Source organism: Hirundo rustica, chromosome 6 (assembly GCF_015227805.2).
Source record: "Hirundo rustica isolate bHirRus1 chromosome 6, bHirRus1.pri.v3, whole genome shotgun sequence".
NCBI lineage: Eukaryota > Metazoa > Chordata > Aves > Passeriformes > Hirundinidae > Hirundo > Hirundo rustica.
The window spans coordinates 27,045,916-27,070,654 of record NC_053455.1 but is presented as its reverse complement, the minus strand read 5'-3'; the positions used below and the strand labels follow the sequence as shown (position 1 = coordinate 27,070,654).

General features: G+C 36.2%; 1 protein-coding gene across 2 annotated transcripts in view; it reads left to right on the top strand.

Annotated features, from left to right (window-relative positions):
- ARHGAP5 (Rho GTPase activating protein 5) overlaps positions 1 to 13,448 on the top strand; it is a 46,755-nt gene extending 33,307 nt beyond the window's left edge. For both annotated transcript variants that reach the window (XM_040066652.2, XM_040066651.2), the window contains 4 exons: positions 2,331 to 2,408; positions 3,382 to 3,513; positions 5,190 to 5,295; positions 9,660 to 13,448. In XM_040066652.2, the coding sequence (XP_039922586.1) occupies positions 2,331 to 2,408; positions 3,382 to 3,513; positions 5,190 to 5,295; positions 9,660 to 9,990 (647 nt within the window). In that variant the 3' untranslated portion in view covers positions 9,991 to 13,448. The remainder of the gene's footprint in view (positions 1 to 2,330; positions 2,409 to 3,381; positions 3,514 to 5,189; positions 5,296 to 9,659) is intronic.
- Positions 13,449 to 24,739: the final 11,291 nt, after the last annotated feature.

Here is a 24,739-nt window from a genome sequence, read left to right as displayed (position 1 = left end):
TCTGAAATGCTTTGAATCCCATGTGTTGAAGTTCCAGTTAGGTGGGATGGAGCCCTGGTCACAACTGGCAGCATAAAAGAAGGTGCAAGAGAATTTATTAGGCACTAGGAAGTACTTTGAAAAAAGCGTAGTCTAGGTGAAGGGGATGTGCACTATCTTGAAATAAATATAGGTTATTATGATGTGACGTAAGGATGATCTAATTATTTAAACCTAGAGGTGTTGTAAAGCTAGCAAGACAGAGAAGCGAGTAAATCATATGGTTCTGATGCATAATATTACAGCAGCAATTGCGTTTGGTAAGAATATGTTGAACATTACGGCTGGACCAGAATGCAAGCAGAGTAAGAACATAGAAAAATATTCTGAAAAATCAAGAGACTTGCAGATGAAGGAACCAAATTTTAAAAAAGCTGTCAGAAAAAAATGTTGAGTGCTCTCTATCTCACCCTCTTTTATTATAGATATACACAGATTCCACACTAGAGCGTATGTCTCCGGGGCAGCCAGTTCAAGTATTCAAGGTTTATACACGTCTGCTAAACAGGGACTGGGTCAGACTTCTCAGAAGCTGCTACTGCAGCACATGCAGTTTCCTTGATGCCAAAAGACACTGAATAGTAACTGGATGTAAAGTAAAAAGACTGTCCTGGGGCTGTAGGGTCTCCAACAGAGAATTCTCTCATACTAGACAAAGAGAATCTTGATCCAGCTTGCTCTTATCTACCAGTGGCGTTTGTATTTATTTACAGCTTCTGGAAGATGAATGTAAAGTGTTTCTGACTATGATCACACTTAACACATTTGGGACATTTTTTTGAAGCCAGGTTTGAAACTCCTTTCAAGATGTGGAAATCATTGAATCATTGAAACCACTTTTTGCCCTGTGCCACCGAATTCTACCTTCTGGTGGTGTTCAAGGGTATCAGTGAACAAGGCTCAGATTTTTTGAAGGGACTGTTCAGGTGTATACTTACAAGAGAAAAACTATTTTCTATGGAATTGGAAAGCTAAATTACGGAGATTTAAGTTCATTGAAGAAATGCTTACTGAAATATCCTTGATGCAGCCAGTAAAGAGACATGTTGTTGAGACATTAAGAAGGAAATAATCCTTCTGAACCAGTCAAGTGCTTTCTGTGCTTTGAACATTGTAATAGGATTCTTAATGTTTCTTGGTAACTTAAAAGACACTTAAAAGGTGGATTGTAGTGTGACAGATCTGATGATCAAAAATGCATTCAGTTGTTGGCCTATGATGGCAGAAGGCCAAGAGATTTCATAAAGCTGCAAAACCTGTGAATTGTTAATAAACACATGGACTGTTATGGAGATCTAGTATATAGATAATTTTGCACCCATAAAGATAACTTGAAGAATTAAGGAACCATAAATTGTTTATATTCCTTAATAGGTTCTGAATTAAAAGAGAAAAATATCTTGGGTAATGGTGTGATTAGCAGGATGGACTCTTTCATTCAGTGAGTAGCTGTGGTAGGAAGCATAATCAGAGGTGTGGAGTGTGCAAGTATGTGTGTGTGCCTAATTAAGGTGTGCTGTTCAACGCTTACCTTGAAAGGCTGATGGAATTATGACGACTCTGTAACATAGTAAAGTAATGAGAAGCTTGGGGAGGCTCTGCTTCCCAACACCTTTCTCCTTTTCCCCTTTTCCCCCACGCCTTAAAGAAAGACTTGTAAATGATGTGGTAATTTACCTTAGGTAAGAAGGGAGGAGAAATGGATTCAAAGTTTATAAAATATAAATGGTAAAAGGGAAGGCATGTTGGAAGATTAAGTACTTGTCATATACAGGAGTGTGTTACACCATGAAATTAAAAGATCAGGATTCAGTTACAAATGCTTTATTTTTATTTTTTTTCTCTGTAGAGTATTTTTAGTGTGTTGTTGCTTGCCATAAAAGGTTGTTAAGCTCAAAATGTGAAGACAGTTTTTAGAAACATAAGTGTCATGTGTCTCACATAATTTAGGTTTTTGATTATTAAAAAATTGGTGCAAATAACAACAGTCTAATAGAGATCAGTAAGAGAATAATTTTGGGTACATTATTCGACAATATCTGCAGAGTCTTGTTATCCTACGACATCATTTGTTCTGATTCATGTTAAATGGAATAGTGGACTCAACAGACAACTGACATTTTGTGTTTTGATAGTTCTGTATTACTGTAATGGTTAACGTGTTAACTTTTTAGGTGCTTAAGAAATATATTCCTCCTTTTGATTTCTGAATTAGCAGTTATAACAGGTTCTGCTTTGCTTTATGGTATATGAACTTGCTTTTTAATATGTATTTTTCCTCCTCTTCTAAGGGTTGTGTACCGAAGGCTTGTACCGTGTTAGTGGGAATAAAACAGATCAAGACAACATTCAAAAACAGTTTGATCAAGGTAATCAGAGATTTTATTATTTAATGCCAAAACAGAACATGAATTCTCCATGGATTTATCACAGTGCAATATAAAAGAATTGCACTTTCAAACCAACTTCCATAGCACTGTGTCCTTAATGCTGTGGTGGGTTGTGTTAGTATAGTCCAGGTTATTACCAGTGAAGCTCCAAGGATGGGAGGGGAATCTTGTTGCAGCTGGCTTAAGTGCTATTAAAATATTATCTAAGTGGTATTTGAAGGTTTGAAAGCATTTAAGTGCAGTCTTAGCTGCTCCTTGTGTGAACAGTTCATCAGTCCTAGGCATTCACTTCTGCTTCTTATGTCCCACATATGGTAATTCTTGATACTTACTTTAGTGAAAGCTCTCTTGAGTAATATGCATTAACAATTCAGTCTGGATAATTTCTAACACAGCCTTTGTGATTGTAGAATATAATGAAATGTGATATGTAGTTTAGGCTCTTCACTTTGATGTGCTTATATTTTAAAATGAAAACACATATTAAAAACACTTGGATTTTAATCAGAAAGTTGAGTCTGTGAAAAGTAGTAAAATGTCCCCAAATGTTAAAGAAAATAAATGTGCTATTTCTTTATGCCTTGCTTTGCTGTTTAGCAGCATTTTGGGAAATAGAATTTATAACTCCTTGCAGGGCAAAATTGATTAATCAGAGGGCAGTTAATGACAAATATTAAATCATTCAAGTCTTCATGGAGAATTAGACAATTTTATTTTTCTGATCTTCTACTGTTTTGTAATACTGTCAGGTTTTCCTATATTTGATTTCTTGTAGTTTGGTGTGATAGCAGCTTGTCAATAGGTTCACCTTTTCCTTCCTTATTTAATAATCATTTGGCAAAATTTTAGTTTTCAGTGTTTTGAATTGAAATTCTTGTTTTCATAAATTATTTTAAAGAATCATAACAGTAGGTTTTACTTACACTGCTATTTTTTAAATTTTGTTTGGCAGATCATAATATCAGTCTAGAATCAATGGGAGTAACAGTGAATGCCGTGGCTGGGGCTCTGAAAGCTTTTTTTGCAGATCTACCAGATCCATTAGTTCCTTACTCTTTGCATCAAGAGTTGTTAGAATCATCAAGTAAGTAATAAACAACTTTTTCTTGTTTTAATTGTGTTATTTCCATTGCCAGGATTGCTATTTTTACTTCATTGTAAGTTGAAAGGACTGTCTGCACTGAATATTTTTAAAATTCTTTAGAGACGTGTATTTTTTAATATTCTTTAAAATTAGAAGAACTGTATATAATGAGTTGAACATAATACATTTATTTTTCAAAATAAGTTTGTAGCTTATTTCTCCTTTTTGTAGAAAGTTTAATTGGATGACATCTACTTTTTTCCATTTTTTGTTAAGTGATAAAAATTACAAGAGCTCTTGGGGCGGCTTTGTGGTTGTTAATGGGAAAAATCCCTTGAATTCATGATGTCTTACATTCAAAGTAGACTTGAAAAATCATACACATCTATGGGATATTATGATAATTCTCTGATTGTCCTAGATTTTTTTTTCAATTTATTTTTGAAATAATCTTATAAAATGCTTAGTTTCATTTGCCTTACAAACATTTTTCAGATGTTTCATGGTGTTCCTGTCTTTGAAATTAGTTGTCTTGTATTGGCAGCAAGCTGTTCAACAAAACAACCACCGCACTTCTTTTACAGAATACAGCTGTGATGTGCAATATTCCAATGACTTTTTTATTCAAAACATGGAAACACCAGTGTAAACCTAAGGCTTGGGCCTGGACTTGATTAATATATTAGCTCATTAGAAATTTTGTATTTTCCGACAATATCTGTAAACAGATATTTCTGGTGTTTCTGCTGTACTTTTCAGGCATATTGCTTGTTTAATGTAGTTACTTTGGTTTTATACTTTCTTAAAAGTATAACAGTTAAATTCCAGTCAAAACATAAAATAGCTTAGAATAGAAGTGTAATAACTGTTTTAAAATGCCATTATTATGGCTTTAAATTTATATTTGGTATATACTGGACTGTATTTAACATTTTTTCTATGATCTTAGGGTAGATCAAAGTTCTTTTTATCAATGTAGTCAAGTAATAAAGGGGAACTTGTATTCCTTTTTAAGATATGAATCGTCATTGATTAGAAGCATATTCTGCAGGATGTACGGATCCACAGCATTAGTTGCTGTGTTTTTTTAAATAAAATTGTTACTTTATTTCATATTCTTTTCTTACATGTTGGTTATTTCCTGTTTGAAGCATGAATTAATGTCCTTTGGGCCTGTGAAGAATTCCTGTTCTTCTTTAGGCAGCATATTTAAAATAGGTTTTCCAGCCCTATTCGTAATTTTTAAAAATTATTTTAATGACCGTGAAGTTTAAGAATATTCTAAGCTCATATGAATGTCTCTCTGTCATAACATTTTGCAAGCAGAGGGAACACTTAACAGGAAATGACCCTGTCACATTGTTATTCTACAAGCCAACAGTAAGCTAGTCAAGTAATTCTTTCCTGAACACAGTTAAAAAAATTCTGCTTAAATTCAGAAAAATATTTTTGTCCTTAGTTAAACTTGCAGTGGGTGTACATAGTGTTCTTAGAGTAACCAGGAAAAACTCTGTAATAAAAAAGTTACTCTATGGAAATAGGAAATTAAATATTTTCTCACTTGATATTTCTTTGTGGGTATCTTACCTGTGCCATTTTACTAGGAAAAAGACTTAGCAACACTTTATTCAGTATGTCTTTCTAGATGTGTCAGAAAATGTCACTTATTTCTATAGAAATCATGGATAAGACAGAACGGCTACACGAGTTAAAAGAGATTGTGAAGAAATTCCATCCAGTGAACTATGATGTCTTCAGATACATAATAACACATCTAAACAGGTTTAGTATTTTTTTTCAATTTTGTTTAAGTTGTACCAGTTGCAAAAAAAGATTGTGTTTTTAGCAATGAATTATCTACTAGAATTGAAAATGTGGAAAAAGAAATTAGGATTTACAGTTGAATAATAAAATCTTATAGATTTGTTTCTCACATATTTTTGACATATATTTATCTGGCATCATTGCTACTATAAAGTTAGAAGAAGGCTGTACCTAGCAAGACCTTACAGTCCCTCCTCTCCCCCCCTCCTCCCCCCCCCCTCCCCCCCCAGAAATAATAGCTGTTAAAATTATAGACTTAGAGATTTTAAGGAATTTGAGTCATTTGCCCTAAACACCCTCTTCCCCTTCTCCCCCTTCCCCCTTCCTGCCAAAACAGGGCTAGTTTCAATCAAAATCTAAAGTATAGAGCCCAAACTGTGCTGAATATTAATATAGAACAAAGCTGTAATTAACAGTAAATTGGTTACACTTGCTTCTTAAATTTTGCCTCTTGCATAGAAATTTAATGTTTTTATATTTAAAAGTTATTCCCAAATTTACTAAAATAGTATTAATAGATGTATATCACATCATAATCTGAACCTTTTTGTGTACAAAATTGTCTTAAAAAAGAGAGAAAAAGACCAGCTTACTTGTGCTTCTTTCTCGCCTGAAATGAAATTATTCTCTGAAATCCACAGAATGAGATTAAACTGTATTATTGTTGAGGTTATAAGGGATCTTTGGGATTGTTTTGTTCAGCCCCGTTGCTTTGACGGGTGTACGTAGAGTCAGTTACAGCAGATTGCCTAGGATGGTGTTGTTAGGTTTTCAGTATCTCAGGGTGTGAGACTCCAGTGTCTCAGAACAGCCTGTGTCAGTGCTCAGTCATCCTCACAGTAAAAAGTGTTTTCTTACTCCAAGAGAATTTCCTGTGAGTGTTTGTGCCTGTTGTCTTTTGTCCTGTCACTGAACACCACTCAGAATTCTGAGTCTCAGTTCATCCTCTTTACACTCTCCTATCAGATATTTAAAACCAATGATAAGACTTTCCCTGAGCTTTTCCAGGCTAAACAATCTTAGCATTCTGAGCTTTTCCTCATCTGAGGGGTATTTGATCTCTTAATGATCTTCTTCTTAATGTCCCTTCACTGGGCTCACTGCAGTGTGTTCATATATCTGTTGTGCTGGAGAGTCCAGAGCTGGATCCCAGACTCCAGATGTGGCCTTTGTAGTGCTGGGTACAGGGGAAAGATCATGTCCCTAGACCAGCTGGCAGCACTCCTAATGCGGCCTAGGGTGCTGTTCACTGCCTTTGCCACTGGGTTACCTGGCAGAGTCCTTCTCAGTTTGTTGTCCATCAGGACTTTCTTGTCTCTCTCTGTGCAATGTTACTTTTCAGCCAGGCATTTCCATCTGTAGATATATATATATATAAGCTATTCATGACATTTAATTGTTCTGGATTACTGTCCACGTGTTTGTGTTCCTTCAGGTATTTGTAATGATCTCACTGAGCTTGTAGTACAGGGGTAGAAATAAGAACCTTTAACTTTCCTACTTGGTCAATGTAGGTACTCTCTATTTGCACTTTTCACAGAATGTGTAAGATTTTGGAATTCAAGTGCCTACTTTTACACTTCTCTCCGTCACATATATAACTTGCTTGACCTTTATAAAGTTGTCCATTTTCCTTTTCAGAGAAATGGATCAATTTTTCCATTGTAGTCTTGTCCAATACAAATTCGGCCCTAAAATAGATAAAACCATATCAATGAACAAATGCCCATATTGCAGAACTTCAAGATGTGCTTGCAAGTATCTAAAATAAAACTAAACATCTCAGACTTGACACAGTTATTAGTTACCTGAAATGTTAATTCTTAACCTGATAGAATTTTTTGTGGAAGAATGATAATCTTGGAACTGTCAGAAGTCTTCATCTGGTCACCTATTAGCATAGCACAGCTGAATGTACGGTGTCAAGTACCTAGATTGCTGCATGTAAAAGAGCTAAACATAATTTTAAAAATTCCTGAGTAGGTTCTGATGCATGCATATCTACAAACAAATGAAACATATTAATCATGGAATTTACTGGAGAACATAAGTGATGTACCTTGGCCTTTGCTTTCTGCTCTGGTCCTCTCTCTGTTAATGATGGGTGATGTACATTGCAGGTTGCTAGTAACAAAATGATCTTTTCTTGAAGAAAGGCTGTCATTTTTTTTGTCATTTGCAGTGTCAGGTAGTTGCATTCCGTTCAGCAAGAAATCTGCTTGAATGTAAGCAACTGCATATATAGAAGGAGGTGGATACAGCTGTATACAGATCTTAAAGGCAACTTGTAGCTAAATTCCTGACAGTCTGTATTTATTTTCAAGAGTTTAATTCGTGGTAAATTACTGCTGGTATATAATTAAAATGGAAATGTTGTTTGCCAAATGAATTGTTCATTTAATGAGGTGTAGCAGTCTTCTACATGATGAAAGAGCTCTCATCACAAGCTAATGTTTGAGATGCTTTATGTCCTATATCGTTACAGTAAAATATGTGCTATTGTTGTATAGTTAGTAATGATAGGTGATTGATATTATTTTGGTGTGTCCACAAGCACAAAACCTGGTTGTTGAAACAAAAAACACAAGTATTAACCACATTGTATGAGACCAGTAACCGTGAGAATTTAATAAGTGGCAACAGTGAGATGAAATTTCCGTTAGCGTTACAAGCAACTTTCTGAGCATTTCAGGTAATTGTGGTTGATTTACTATAAGCAGAAGTGAGCTTTTAAACCAGGATAGGGTTGGATTGATATTGGCTTTTTTGATACTAGTTGTGTTTCATACACATTCTTTGGTAACAAGATCCTACATACTTAAGGACTAATATGGCATAATATGCTTCTGAAGTCTGGGAAAACTCCAATGTACAGCTTTTAAGGTCTGATCAGAATGAGTTTACAGTCGGAAGTTCCTGATACTTGGCAGTGGAGGAAGTGGGCAGGCTCAAGAGAGAGATGTCATTTATTTTGAGTGAGCATAGAAGAAGGTAAATGATCGTTTGCTGAGCACTTAGAAGAAAATTCTGAAGTAGTTAGAGAAGGTTTGGTAGGAGACCAACATACAGGTTTGGTAGGGTTTTATTTACTCTCAGAAAGTACAGAGGTAAAGTTGAAGCACAGGAGGGAATGCAGTTGGTTGTTCATTTTGTTTAATCTGATTGTGAGGTATTGGGGAAGAGGTGCAATGTCTTTTTTTTTTCTCACCTCCAGCTATAGGTTTCCATTGCTTCATTTAGTCTAATGATTGTGAGGATACAGCTTGTTAATAATAATGCTGAGCAAAATGTAGCTAACATTTATTCTTTGATCTATAAATTAATTTGAAATGTAGTTCTTTTAGCAAAGAGATTATGAATTTTGCTGCCACTCAGTATCCAAATATCCTTTGGACCAAACTTACTCAAAACAGATTGAGAGGCAGTATTTGTATACTTTCACACTATTTTTTATGCTTTATTGTTACCCTTATACATGCACTGTGGAGTGGAAATATTTTCTTATAGTGTTGAGTGTTTACTATGGCTTTCACAACTCTTGAATCTATGGATTGTAGCCAGCTGTCAGAAATTCTTGTGGGCTGCTCTTGTTAATCATCAAAATTATAACTGACAAATTTTTGAAGTTTTATTTTCTGTCTATTTCTACAGGGCCATTGTAGCTCTGCTACCTTTGTGATATCTACTGTAATACAGGAAATGCATGTTTCCAGCTGAATACATATCTCAGGTGTTTGCCAGATGTATTAACCCATAATTTTTCTTGCATCTTTCAGTAATTACTTCTAGATAAAATTGTGATGCCAGTTTAGAATGCAGAATATTTTAGAAAACAAAATACCCTGTCTCTTTCCAGCCTATTGCTGTGAAAAGCATTTTCTTTTTTCTGAGTAGGTATTTACTTGTAGATGATAAATTTGATAACAGGATGGTTTGTTATTCTTTGGAGTTCTTTGGAGGTTTGTTTGTTTGTTTGGTAATAGTATTGCAATAATGAATATAGATAATAAGTGAAGAACCTGTTTTGGCTTGTTTATTGTTGTTCAAAATGCCGGTGGATTGTTGAATTTCTTTCTTGATTAAAAGCTAATCAGATTTATATTAGTTAACTATCCAAATCTGGAAATGACATGGTTTCTAAATTTTCTTCTGCATAATCGCATAAAATATTCAAGAACAATTGTTTTAATGGATCGCTGGAGGAAAGGAGCAAAAATCTTGAGGTTGTTTAGTGATAATGCCTACAGTTAGAGCGCCACGAGAATATTTCTAGTTGATTGCATTGGTTTTAATTCACTCTGTGCGTATCATTCTCATTTCAGGGTTAGTCAGCAATATAAGACCAACTTTATGACCGCTGATAACTTATCGATTTGTTTCTGGCCTACTTTGATGAGACCTGATTTTGAAAACAGAGAGTTCCTTTCTACCACCAAAATCCACCAATCAGTTATAGAGACCTTCATTCAACAATGTCAGTTTTTCTTTTACAACGGGGAGATTGTAGAAGCACCCAACCCAGTGGCTTGTCAGCCGCCGCCTTCCAACCCGGTGCAGATGGTGGAGCCCATGGTACCCCTGCAGCTGCCGCCCCCGCTGCAGCCTCAGCTGATACAGTCGCAGCTACCAGCAGACCCTCTCGGTATTATATAGACAGAAGACGATCGCAGGCAGCCTGGCGCTGGACAGTAGAGACAAGCTATAGACATGCATGTTTCAGGATACAGTAATGTACTTCATATTTATGAAAAATAATTCCCATCCGGCTGATTGGACATCTTTTTGTTATATCCCGTACTGTGTTCCTCATTTGTACACGCTGCAGATAAAAACTATGTGATAAGCATGACTGGAGAGGTTTAATTTTTAAAAGCAAAAATAGCTATAAAGTACAAAGCTGCTGCTGCATGATACCTTATTGCAATCACTATATCATTCCTGTGACTGTTTGTCACAATATATTGTGAATAAAATTTTTCTATAGAAATTAAATGATTTAAAAAAATTACATTTATGAAACATTCAATGCTTACAGCCTGCTTTATGGCTGGTTTTTGTTATTTAACATGCTATTTTTGGCAATTTTCTTCACATTCAGGCATTCTGTGTAAACAACTAAAGCCCAGCTATAGTTTATTTTGTAATCTCCTGGCTACTTATGTGACTTTATGCTTAGGGTGGTTTATGGAAGAATGCAAAATGCACTGTTGAGAATTTTACGATCCCTCACCATCCATCTTTACTTATAAGTAAACCTGTGGACAGTTTAAGGGTGGGTGAACTTGCTTATTATTTCTTACAGCACAATACCAAGGACATGCTTGTTGTAAAAGTGAGTTTCAAATATTGTACAAAAATTTTGATGTTGCCTACTTATTTCTTTATGTTCCATTACTGAACTAAACATTTTGTAAAACTGTTAATTCTGTAAACAGCTGCATGTTTAAAAGATCATTGATGGTCTTGTAAACTTAATCTAATATATTTTAGATATTTTAATTTTTCCCACTTGGGAATACATGTAGTGTTTAGAAAATAGTTCATGACATTTTCATATAAGGTTATATAACTTTTCATACATAAACATGACTTTTGTTGTAGTAAAATTCTCTAAACCAAACAATGTTTTAATCTAGGACTTCAATTAATCTATTCTTTAAATCTATTTTTATGTGACCCTCTAAAGTTATACAAAAATGCATTGCTAATACATGGCAATAAATACTTTGGGTACTGACAATTAACCTCTTTGGAGTGTGTATATATAAAATCACATAAACTTGTATTCATATTTTTTTCCTGTGGTATGTTGTACTAAAATTTCAAATGACTTTTTTTTTCACCGTATTTTTAAATTATCTCTTTTTTTTCCATTTATTTTACTTTTATATTGGTACCAGTTTTGCTGTAAAAGAATGCTGCTTAATTTAAACAAATCTTTTGGTTAAATATTTTGATAGTGGTAAAAAATTTAGAAGGTTACAAATTGTAGCAAAGGGGAGACAGTAGTTAAACACTACCTGCGAGACTTTTCATAGCAGCTTTTTTTCTTTCATGCTCAAAATGTACCTTTTTAGGTCTGCAAAGAAGAACATTTTGGCTTATTCAGCTGCTAGAATGTTTTGTGTAGTTTAAAAAAAAAAGCTTTATGATGGTCACTGTTGTAATCTTCACTTATAACAAGATTTAAGATCGTCTTGTATGTATTATAGTAAATAGATGATTTTGAGAATTAAGGCTTTTAATAAGAGATTGATTTGCTCCATTTTCCCAAAATAAAAGTTGCCTTTCCCACTTATGTCCTAGGTATTGTACTTCTGATGACTTGGATTATCATTCTAGATTACTAAAATACCATAAACCTGGCTGCTGTTTGAAGTACATGTATATTATAAATTATCTTGATATTGTGTTATATTCTTGCAAGTAATTATCTTTTTTAAGAAAACGTAAACAAAAAAGAAAAGTCAACCCTATTCCTATTGCAAAGCACACAGGAACTAACAGTACAATAAAGTCTGTCCTGTAAATTGTAGTATTCCTAACTTGTTCTACTTTACCTGTTGTCTGTATAGCTTTTATTTATAGTTTCAGTCTAATCTTGGCATGTTTAGCAAAGAAAATGAAACTTCAAGAGTTTTATAAACTATTTCTAGGTTGCTAAAGAATTTATTTTTCTACTGTATATGGCATAGACAAAGCATCACCTGTACAGGAAACAAGTCTATTTCTAATAGAAGTAAGCCTAAAAATAAATGCCAATCATATCCATATTTAAAAATTCCATCTATAAAGTATCTCCAGTCTTTGTAATGTGAATTACATTTTAAGCTTTCTGTAAATTCTGAGGTTTTTTGCCATAATATTCAAGTAATCTTTGGATACTAATTTTTAGAATAATTTACATTCCATTTCATGATGAACTTTCATGTTGAACTTTTTGCAGTATTTGCAGTACCATTTATTTGTGTATGATGTTGTGGTTAAATGGCTAAATCACCATTAGTTTTAAGGATCTTAACACTTCCATTCAGCCAAATATGAAAGGGTTGTTACATTTACTGGATAAACATAGAGAAATATGAGAGCATGGCATGTGGCACCTGGTTGTCACATGGAAGAGTCCCTGCATACTGTTTGCATTATGGAAGTGTTGTATGCAGGAATGTGGATATGTGTGTACGTGTAATATATACACTTTGAGTTTCTTTATCTGTGTGTTTATGCAGACATGCATGCACATACACCCACAGAGTAAAGTTTTTAAAATATACTAGGAAATTAAGCTGTGCGTATGAAAGATTTTTAATAGAGCTTTCTCTATTATTATTTTTATTAGTGCTATAAAATGAGGAAGCATGTTACTATATCCAAATTCCTCATACTTTTGGCTCATGTAGACCCTTCTAGTTTTAATGAAAATCCAGACAATAATAACTATATTTTTTAATGTGAGCATTTTTACCGTAATATCTATCTTGATAAAGATACAGATGTATATTACTTTGATTGAGCCATCTCAGTGACACTTTATGGAGTAGTTTCTTCTTTTATGTTATAATGGTATAGACATACTGCAGTGTACTGTCTTTCACTGTTTCAGCAATTCTAAGATCCCAGACCTGAGTTACAGAAGTGGCATTTTAAGTAATGCTTAACAGGTTATTCCAAAAATCCTTACCCTTCATGATCTTGTGGAATTTAAACTCATATAGTGTAAATAGATTGCAGATGTCAACTTAAGTGAAAAGAAACTTTGTTGTTGTTATATGTTTTCTCCTTTATTTGAATTCTGGTTGCTAGGAATTTATAGGTATGTTTATTTTTAGTTGCTGGAGTTTAGCTTCCCATATTTATGATAAACATAGAAAAACTATCAATTGGAGATTAAAAAACCAGGCCATAGTTTATGTGCTTCTTTCATTTTTTTTTTTTCAGTAATTGTGATGCTGTTTGTCAACTGCAAAAATTGCACACATTTTAAAAAAAAATCAAGTAAAAATTCTGTTCTTTGTTTATAGTGTAATCTTTTGTTGCTACATCAAGAGAATACTGCAGTGAATTAAATATCAGTGAAGCTTATTCTGTATAAAAGATGCAACAAATAAAATACTAAGATGCTTACTGTGTATAATGTTCAGTTTAGTTGCCTACTAAATTTTAAAGGCAAAAGCACCCTATCTTTCACAGACACAGAAATGAAATTTAGCAGTAAATCTTGCTAAAGAGTGCAGTGTGTGTTTAAGTTTTCCTTGGGTGGGAGGCTGTCTCTCGTGGGTCTCTTAAATTTAATTTTCCTGTGGAATTTCTAAACCTGAAGTAAAACCTGGGCTTTTAAGGTCAGCTTTAAGTCATCAGAGTCGTACATTATTGGTCATAATTGTGCTAATGCTATGGGACAAACACAGCTTTGATAGTAGTACTGGTTGTAGTTCTCGTGTTTGTAGTGTCTGTGCTTACTTAGTTTTTTCAGAACACCTTGAGTCATATGGCTGGTGCAGAAATAACCGCAAAACCTTCCTGATGGTCTTCAAATCTGAACACTGTTCAGGTTTTATTATATATATATATATGTACACACACACACATATACATAGTGATACATTCAGATACTGGAGCAGTTCAGTCTTAAATTCCATCTTAAAATTCATCTTACATGTAATTTACTCAGTGTGCAAATCTCAGTTATTTAGATTGCTTTATAAAAAAACAGCTCTACTGAATCTGACTGAAATACAATGCACTGTTCAGACTCAAGTTTCTGATGAGTAGCTGTCCCAGAGAGCCAGAGTGTAACATCAGTGAACACTTGTGTCAGATTCAGTCCTTCAGCTAATTCATGGTTTCCATGGAATCAGAAAGGGATGAAGTTAATCTGTCATCATTAGTGAACTGAACACTTCCTGCCTTTCCTTACTGATGATTTCTTTCCCAAGTGTGTAGCTAGTGCATCTTATGGCTGTTTCCCATGTTTCTCATCCTTATAGAATACAATGCATGTGTGTTTAGAGCTGAAATTTTGTTGCTGAACTGAGTGTCATTGATGCCCAGCTGACAACGTAGTGTTTTTATATTGCAGAATAGGGTTTAGTATACTTGATTAGTAATAATTTGACCATTACTGATTTTTGTTTGGTGTGATGTAGAAAAGAGGAAATGAAATTGTGTCACTGAATGCCTGCAGTGCAGCAGGTGTGTTTTTTTCAGTTTCATAGTGTGATAATAACAAAAGACTGTTGTTGCTTCTACTTAGAAGCTGTTGGAGTTTGAGAAAGGGTGGAAAGGAAAGCCTGTAGTGAGTCTAGCTAACAACTGCATGTTTGTGCTTCATGGTTAGATGTGCTGACTCGCAGAGTACCTCTGGCTGCTTATGTGACTGACCAATTGCTGCAGTGTAGCTGTAGCTTCTATTTACCCCAAAATTATAGTATCACAATCTATCTGTTCTTGCAGCTCTTTCTGCTTCACAATTCGGGAAGTGAAGGGAGGGTAGAATATGGCTATTCTCATCAATTCCTGCAGTTCTCAGCTTTGTCACCAGTGAGAGTTGTCAGGGGCTTCTAAATTGCTTTTGCAGCGTTTTACTGAAGTAGAAACCTTACGGAGTAAGTCAACAGTAGAGTTGACTGACACTGAGTGCAATCAATTGATGAAGCATATAGAAAAATCCCAAGTTCAACTATCAAAGTGCGGGTGTTGCGGTTTCCCCTTGAAGGCTCCACTCTCAGTACTTAACAGTGTGACCTGAGTTTCTGCCGTAACAGCCCATGGTTACATGGATCCTGAGCAAGTTGGGAATGAAGAAGAGATCAAGAAACCTCAGAAAAACCAAAACAACTTTGAACAGCTGTCTCTGAAAATATTTAGATGCAATTATTAAACATAGAGTGTAATAAAAAAAATAAATGTGGGGAATTAAATGTCTATGGTTGATTATTGAAATATATATTGAAATATGAATGTACATATGCATGCTTTTTTAAACTTAGTAAAGAAGTGGATGTTGATGCAGGGGTTTTAAAGGCAGTCAGCCAGCTACAGGTAAATACTGGTTACAACTCAGATACAAAGTTTTGAAAAAAGAATGTTGACAGTTTTATCTAATTTTGGTACTGTATTGGTGAATTACTTAGCTCTAACATTAGTTTAATTTTATTACCCTATTATGTTGTGGTCACAGAAATAAGCCTGATTTTCTTTCCTTTAGGTAATTGTTATGAGTTGGAAAGCTTCTTTTCACAGATAACTGTTTTCTTTTCTCTTCTTTTTGACTTAAAGCCAAAACTTGAAATTTATAACATGATCGTACTACGTGTCTCCTGTAAAACAGACTACGATTTTTATAAAAAACTGACAATACTCTTGTCTTCTTTTGTCTGCACTTTTATGTGTGCACTACAGTTTTGGGGATGCACTTGTTCTTGGCTGGAGATTTCTGGTTGCTAGCAGGTAGATGGGGTGATCCCTTTCCATATCCTAACCTGCTTTTTATAAAACAGTGCTGAAAAGACCAGCAAGGAAACCATTAAAAAATGGTGAAGGATAAGTATGAGCTCTCAGTACATCAGTGAGGTGAAGATGCTCATTTCAACTGGGCTTCCTTTCTGTGCTAGAAGTTTGTGTGTAGGGTGCTTTTAAGCCTTCCACCAATAGTGTAAAAGGGAGGAGGAGATGGAAAAACTCTTTCCTATATGCCCTTGTCTCTAACCTCAAGGGTGAGTGTTACTCTTAGAGAGTTTGGGGCACAAAGTTCTCTATGTCCAGTGTGGAGTTGTGACCCCACAGAGTCATGGATTAGCATGTGGCCTTCAACTGATATTGGCACACCAAAGCAGTGGGGACATACATATGAGCCTTAAATTGTTCATCAGCATCCCTGCTCCTGAAGAATGCTGCCCTGAGAGTTTTGTCGGTGTTTACTTTACAAGAGTTTTGAGTGCTATTACCACCACAATGTGCAGGTCCAGTTGTTCTTTAGAGGATACAAAGGTTCTCTGACCTGAAATACTTCTGAGGAAGTAGAAATCAAGCTCTGTTCTCCTTGGGATTGTGCATGGTACTATCAAGTATTATTTTGTTTTCTCTCTTCTTTTCAAAGAAAGCAGTTTCTAAGAAAAATCCGAGGATTAAACTCTTATCTGTCAGAGGTGTGTTTTTGTAGCATGATAGTGACACCACGAGGTTAATGCCCAGGTCATTCAGTGAAAGCGTTGAAGATGTGAATCCTGCCAGAGTCATTTGGAAGACTGTGGAAGAGTAAGTGAATTGTAGAGCAAACTTTTGAGTCATGGCTGTAGTTCCTCTGAAGGAAACTTATTACTTTGTTTTGTTTGTTTTCTTTTCTGTTCTTCAGGAGGGGGATAAACTGGTGTGCATGTAGTGTGATTGTCAAAGCTGAGCTCTTACCCTGTTGGGAAACGAGCAAAAAATTTGACACCAAACACACTAAAAGGCAATGCAGACATCTATGTCCTGTCTTAGTATTCAGAGTATTGGGAGGATGCTTCTGTTTTTCTCCCAGACCAAGTACTTTTCATGAAGGGAAGAGTCTCTTAGCTCCCTTTGGATTTTGACTGCTGCCCCATATCCATTATTTTGCTTAAAACATTGGCTACAATAAATGTATTTTTTAGATACTGATATGTAAGTGGATTGAGTCTGATTTCCTGAAATGCTATCCTTTCCCACCCTACATTTCCCTTTATTTTCCTTCTCTCCCTATGCGCCTCCTGCTCATCCCCAAAACAGCAGAGCTGCGCAAGCTAGATTTTTGTCAATATGAAGAAAAGATTCTCCTGTATGCTGCAGGGCTTTATCATTTGGGAGTGCTTGGCTTTAGATCTTGGCTCTCTTCCTTTGCACTATAAGAATTTGTTAACTTCTGGGCTTGCTACAAACCCTGGGTTTTTTTCTCTCTAAAGCTGGTGAGGATGAGTGGGCCAAAGTAAATGTCTACAGGCAGTTATTTATTTTTGTGCTTTAATTTATGGGACATGTGCCCAGAGCCCTAGAATGGCAAAATTTCTTCTGAAATGTTAAGAAAAGAATCGCATAAAGCTTCTGAGTCTCCTTCCTTCTGATGTACTTGTTAAGGAAACATGCAGCTATTCCTGCAGTGAATAGTAGTAAGAAGTATGTTCCTGAACTCATCTGGATGATAAATATCTCTATATTCAGAAATGTCTAGCAAAAAGAAATGTAAGCAATTACCTTATTGCAGACATATTGCATGTCCAGCTGAATGAAGGACTACTAGAAAGTATGCTAAATGGGAGCAAATAGGATGTGCAAATAGCTTAGCTCATCAGAAGGGAACCAAGATAGAGTGGGGGTTTTAAGAGCATAGAACTTTCAAACTGACCAGAAGGAAATGTTTATTGGTGGGTGTTCTTTCCCTTTAGGATTTTCAGTGGCTTCTGTCTGTGTTTATAGCACGAGGATCTGTTCTGATACATTCCATTCCCAGCGCTGCAATGCTCTTAAGTAACATCTAGCTGTGTGCTTGATGAGGAGGTGCTGGAGGCAGTTTGCATCAGCCTTTTCCCTTTCAATTTAAAACCCAAGAGTTTTAAAAGGTTTCTTGTAGGATAAGGGAGTTTCCCACCTTGATGAAATTCTCAGGAATTTAGATTGTTGACCAAAACCACAATCTCAATAGTTTCTATGTTTTTTTTTTTTTTTTCTTGACTGGTTGTCCTTTTTTAAAAAACCCAAAAGTTGTTGAATTGGAAACAGGAGGGTTTTTTTTTGGTTGGGGTTTTTTGTTGTTTTTTTGTGGGGTTTGTTTGGTTTGGTTTAGTTTGGTTTGGTTTGGTTTTTTTCCCCTTTTCTTGAGAAGTATTGGAATTTGCTGTTAAGAGAAAGGATTAGAATTAGCTAAGTAACCTTCTGGAAATACCAGTGGAGTATTCAAATTAAAGGCAATAATCTTTGATTAGTTTTTCTAGCAACCTCATAATTTTGTGACTAGCAACTAGATTTTTTTTTAAGGCTTTAAGTATGTTTTATTTGCAGGGATATTAGTGCCATTTTTAAACTACAGTTGCATGTAGTAGTTTCTGTGTTGAAGTAGCTGCATACAGGAGGCCCTGGATTATTCATTATTCTGATGGTGAGTGAAAGAGATCCAGATTTCTTCCTGAGTATATAAAAAGGAGACAGCTGACATTCTTTATTATTAAAGAACAACTAGAGTGACCTTTTTTTGCCTGGATTGGCGGAAGTTTCCTTTCAACTGCAACTGGCAATAGTGCAACTGCAGTATCTGGAGCACCCATGTACAAAGGAAAGAGAACCATTCTGTGAATGTAACTTCCAAGAGAGAGTTTTGGTAGAGCAGATGAAAGCATGTCTTAATTTTTTCCTTACTGCAGATTTGACTACAAGAATGATTATCATAGTCTGTTTTATAGTTTTACAACATAATCTGGCTAAATATAAATGCCAGATGTATATTTTCTAATCTCTCTCGAAAATATTTAGCACACTTTTGTTCCTGCATTCATTACATTTTCATTTCTGACTGTGCCCAGTTTCTTTTTTTAAAAGACATGATGTCTACAAATGCCCAAAATTATACTAACACAATGGAAGTATTAGTTCAGATTAAAAAGTTTTAGCGAGTGTTGGTCAGAAAACAGACTTTGGTTAATCTGATAAAGGTAGAGTAAGTCATGTGATGTTGTTAAAATGCTGGTGTTCACCTTAAAGGAGAAGTAGAAGCTAAGTGGGGATGGAAATGTTGCATTTCTGCTTTGATGTAGGTTCAGTTAGTGAGGAGGGAATGAAAGTTTTTGTTTACTTGCAAAGTCCTTGGCGGACAGCTCTGACGTGATCAGTGGAAGTCTCACATACATGCATGTGTACATGGGAGATTAGGAAAAGGACTTTTTGACACTGCTGTTTGCTCATTAATCTAGGAACTCTGTGTCCCCAAATGTCTCAGATTCAGCTATGTATAGCACAACATGTTGAGTTTTCCAGCTTGTCTTGGAAACTAAAAACTCAAATTTGCTGTAAGTGCATAAATTTTTAGTCTCTCTGCTTCCTGAACAACATCCATGCTTTATCAATATACTTGGTATTTAAGAAGCAGAGAAGAAAATAAAGGTGAATGAATTTCAGAAAAATCTGGGAGTTTCTGTATTGGGAATTTACCCCTGTTTTCTGTGGAAGAGATCCAGCTACATTGTTCCTACAGGCACTCTCAGGGTAGCTGAGTATTTTGTTTCTAGAAAGGGCACCATCTCAAAGATTGGCATTTCATATGCAGTTGGATCCTTGAAACCTTTGGTAAATGACTGTGTACTGTTCTCTTTAAATATTGCAGAGGAAAAGTTCTCTCCTGCTGATTCTGAAAATAAAATTTAGAAAACTAACCTCCTGTTTCACATCAGCAATGTGCGTCTTTGCCCTTTTCCTCAAGAGGCTTAAAGGAACACACTCCTGTTCCTCAACTGCAAACATCCTCATCTTTCTGATTTTAATTGAAGTAGGAGATAATGAATTGTGTAAATGGAATAAACGAGTTCACACAGGTGCCTGACATCTTCATGTGCACATACTGAGCAGGAAATAATTGAAGTCCTTTTCCCTTCTGGCCCTAAAAATCAGTTGTTTTAAAGATACGTGTAGAAATGCATGGGTATGGTGGTCTTCTCAAATCTAGGGATCTGATCGCACCCTTTGGTTTATTGGAAGGACTGGAAATGGTATTTGTAGCAAGCTTACTGCTAAAATTTTTTGGCCTTCCTTACCTCCCCAAATGAAACTGGTAGCACAAAGCAAAGAGTGACCTTGCCTGACTCGCATCATCGTTGCATTCTCTGTTGCCTTGCCCATTTATTACAGCCAGCTGTTCTCTCTTGTATTATGCTTAAATCACAAGTTTCTGGAACAAGGAGCTTTTCATGCTGTGGGGTATTTGGCACCTTCGTGGGACCACACCTGTACAGTAAAAAAAGCAAGTGTACAATAGCCAGGATTATGCTGAGTTTGGTAAATCATATTGGCAAAATTTAATCGGCTACAATACCAATAGGATGGTAATAAATTTGTGTATATTTTTAGAAAGAACAAAGACAAAATAGGAACTGCATTTAGAATTGAGAGGTCTTAGAATGATTTTATCTTCACTCACTTTTTTTTTTCCCCTCAACCCTCAGTTTTCCCTTGTTAGGTGGTAGATCTCTTAAGAAAGGTGTGGTTGAGGGCAGAGGAGTGGAATTATATAACATTTGATGATTATTTAACATTTAATAATAATTTTGAAAAGGCCATAAAATAGGGACCCAAATATGGAAATGGATAAGAACTACAGTTAAGTAAAAGGTCTTCAGAGGGGGAGGAATGTAGGTAATAAAGGTGAAGATGCACAAAACAGGGGAATGGTTGGATGTGTTAACATAAGGGTTTTAGCTCTACACTATGCAAGTGGATTTTTTTGACTATTTCTATGTATTTAAGGTTGTCTTGTTTAATCAATGCATTACACTCATTGATCACTATTAATCAGTATTAATACAATATGCTCACTAGGTTTTTAAATTTACACTAGTATTGCGATGAAACTATTCTTGACACACCAGAGATTTTATAAAATAAGTATTGTCATTGAATATACAAATGTAGGTTGTAATCATTCTTAGTATTTGGAAATTCTTCTATGTTTTTCTCTAAAGCTGTGAAATAGGTTCTACAGTTTTCTCTGTGTCCTATCTTAGTGATTCAGTAGCCTTATGGGAAGAAAGATTCTCCAGGTAGCCAAGCTAAATCTTCTTTACTGCAAGATAAATGGAATTATTCTAGTCCTATTGCAAGTGGACATGGTGGATATTTATTACTGTCACCTTTATGGTGATCTTTAGATGCTGGAAGACTTCTATGGCCCATTTGTCTCTCACTGCTTTTCATGACTCCCTTACCTTTGTCCAAGTAGCACAATCTTTTTAGCTTTTTTTGTAGTTTTGTTTAAAAATGTAGTAATTTTTTGGCTTTCTTTTAAGTATATTGGTGGTCCAAACTGGGCACAGTCCTGACCACTCTATGAGTACAAATGACACCTGTTTAATATTTCCTGTGTCTTGTAACTAACAAGTAAGGCTGATTAACCCCTTGGCTAATGTACTATGAGCCCTGATTTTATTACCAGTGTGTCCTTTTAAAATATACCATTCATTCTGGGAGACTGGTTTGTGCACAGTTCCGTGGATGTTTCTGTCCTCTCCAGAGGCTCAAATGGTGTGAACCTCTGTGTTACAGGCACCTCCTCAGTGGGCACGTGAGTGACAGGGGGCTGTGGGGTGAGGCATTCTGCCTTTTGAAGAAGGGGAGAGGCAGGTGGCTTTCTTACTAATTACTCCTGAAACACTAGCTATTAAATCATGCTGCAACTCTGTGCTCTAATGTTGTCATTGAGAAGGATGATAGAGAAAACACAAAAGACGCAGTAAGCCTGGGTGAGAGAAAAGGCAACCTTTTAAAATGGTTTCTAAACTGAATTATGAGAATAGATGTGCCTCTTCTTATAGTGGGCTTACTTAATGCAAATGCCATTATCATGGCTGCCTTGCTTAGAAATGTAATAATTGCTTTGTTCAGTGAGGATTCAAGAATTAATGTTTGTTCTTTGTTGTGTGCTTCTAACATTCAGGAGATAAATATAGTTGGGTGATGTAAGTTGGATGTCTTCACACCTGAATGACTTCAATATATACAAAATGTTTAAATGCTTCCCATTTATCAGAATATCTAATCAACATTTTATAACTCATGATTCTAAAATGGAAAAAAATTCTTGGAGTGTTCTTAGCTTTGTAAAGATACATGCATTTGCATTTGCAACAATGCAAATGTATTTGGCGCTGAATCCTACAATAAATATTTTGCTTAGTACATGCTAATTCTCAATGCCATGTTTCCTCAAGGTTTGTTGACTATTAAGTTTATGGCTCCCAGGGCTATATAAAAGCAACAGTCTCCCAACCCTCAAATTCACAAACTTTAATTTGTGCAGTAAATACCACTGTCTGAAGGTCTGTGATCTGGCCTTTTCAGTGCACATCCCTCTTGTTCTTCTCACTTTCTTTACCATTCATAGGAAAGTAAATCCATAGCTCTGCAGTGTGATTCCTCATTGCAATAGAGGCCATTAGTCAAGTTTTGCTGGTTTTGGAATGTGATATCAATATCACTCCCTTCAGTGTTGACAGTGCATTCCAAAGTCTTGAAGCAGCATTTTCTTAAATGACAAGGCAAACAACTTACTGTACACCTGTAAAAGGTAATAACATGAAAGGATTGCTTTAAGAAACATATCCTATTAGGAAAAGTATTTCTCTAAAGTTCTTCATAATATATTTATATTCAGCTATGTACACAGGATCTGATAAAGAATGCACTGTATATTGTCCTGCAATAATTTGTGTTTTGCATGTGAAGGCTTTATTAACAAAAGTGTGGGATACCCATAGGACCAACTGGTTGCAAAGCCACTCAGAAAGCACTAGTACATTGTGATGGTGTAAAACCCAGCTGGAAAATTCAATGCCACTAAAGCTGCTCCCTTTCTCCCCATGCCCCTTCCCATAATGAAGGAACAGGAATAACAAATTACTAAAATCACAATAACCACAGCACTACCAAGAGCAAAAAGTTTCTCAAAGAGAGAGGGTGCTTTATCCACAGAAGGGCATTCACCGCAAGGAATGAAAGAAACACCTCCCAAAAATAGTGCTGCCCATGTAATCTCCCGACAAAAGACAATATGGTGAGGAGAGCCCAAGGAACCAGGACCCTACAAATCCCTCGGGAGCTTGGACCACCCATGCTGTGCTGTCTGCTGGTCTCTCCAGATTGCCATCCCCCAATTATGTCACACAACTGGAACTTTTTTGGTGTGTGTCTGGGAACGAGATGCTTTACTGGGTAGTGCTCGTGTGTTGGAAGATCATGTGTCTTTGAGTTTGGAGTGGAAGGAGAAGATCCCCAATGAACTCAAGTGTATTTTTCATTGCTCTGCTTTGAATAGGCACAAAAATACCATATCTTTACCAGGAATATGTGAATTTTTTGGCTAGCAAAGGCTTTGCTGTAAATGTGGTTTAGATAAGCTCCCCTCATCATTCCAGTGGTCTGGGGGATCTGATGGCTTGCTAGCTCAGTTTAGTATTATTCATTTAGCCCACAAGTGGTTATTTTATTCTGAGCAGCAGCCCACTGCTTGGGCCTGAGCAGTGAGATTTTATGGCTGGCATGAGTTGGTGTGCTCCCCATGAAGGCAGGATAAGGGGACGTGGCCAGGAGTTTCCAGCCAGGGGCCTGGTGCTGTGAATGGACCACAAATAAGCTGCCTTCAGCTGAACTTCGGAGCTCAGTGAATGAGTTTCTTCTGTTCTCCTTGAAATACCATAATGCTTTCCCGAACACAGTAGGATTTGTGAAATACTTCACTACTCAAGCTTCCAGTAGTAATATGTTAAGTTTTAATTTATTTAAAAATGAGTACCTAATTGTTTGATCTATGAAAGTTGCATATTTTAAAATGAATTTATCACTTTGAAAAATCAGACCTACTTGAACCATTCTAAAAAACTTGCTTTCCTGTTTGATTAAAATATTGTGGCTAGTTTTCAGATTTCTTAATCATACACAACTCAATTCACACAATTTGATGTTCATCATTGAAACATTCACTGACAGTTTCAGGTCTTCTCAGGCTGATTTAAATGTAGGAGTGATACTCATGTTTTCAGTCTGAATGGCTTCCTCCTTTCTCTCCTAAGAGATTCTGCTCAGCAATGCTGAGCAGCAACTTGGACAGCAAATCAAGCAGAACTCCCGCAGACCTTGTGCACACAGAAGCTGTTGAGCAACATCACGCAAATTCCTTCTCTCTCTGCCACTTGGCAGTCACTCTGTTAAGGTGATGCTTTGTGTTGGCTGCAGCCCCAAAATGTTTGCCAGGGGACAGGACACACCTGAGTCAATGGCCCAGCAGAGAGCTGTGCATTACAACAGCAGACACGTTCATTATAGCTAAAGGCCAGGAGGCACACGGCCCCGAGTTCTTGTGTTGCATAGAAAGGAGGACAGGATGCTTTCCCTCAGAGGTTTTATGTCGTGGCTCAGATCTCCAGGTTAACATCTGGGAGCTGGTGTGCTTCCAGCCCTGTGAGCAGAGCGGCTGAGCGTGCCCCGGGAGAGCTGACCCCTGCAGAGTTCCAACACCTCTGCTCCTTTCTTCGCTTTGTCCCAGTTTGCCTGTGATCACATGCCTCCACTGAACGTTTGCTCATGTTTTATCACTGTGTTTCCGTTTCTTTTCTCACAGATGGATTTCCTTGCATTTTTCCTGGCTAAAAATCTTTTTTCTGGCAATATTGAAACCGTCCTCAGTCTCTTA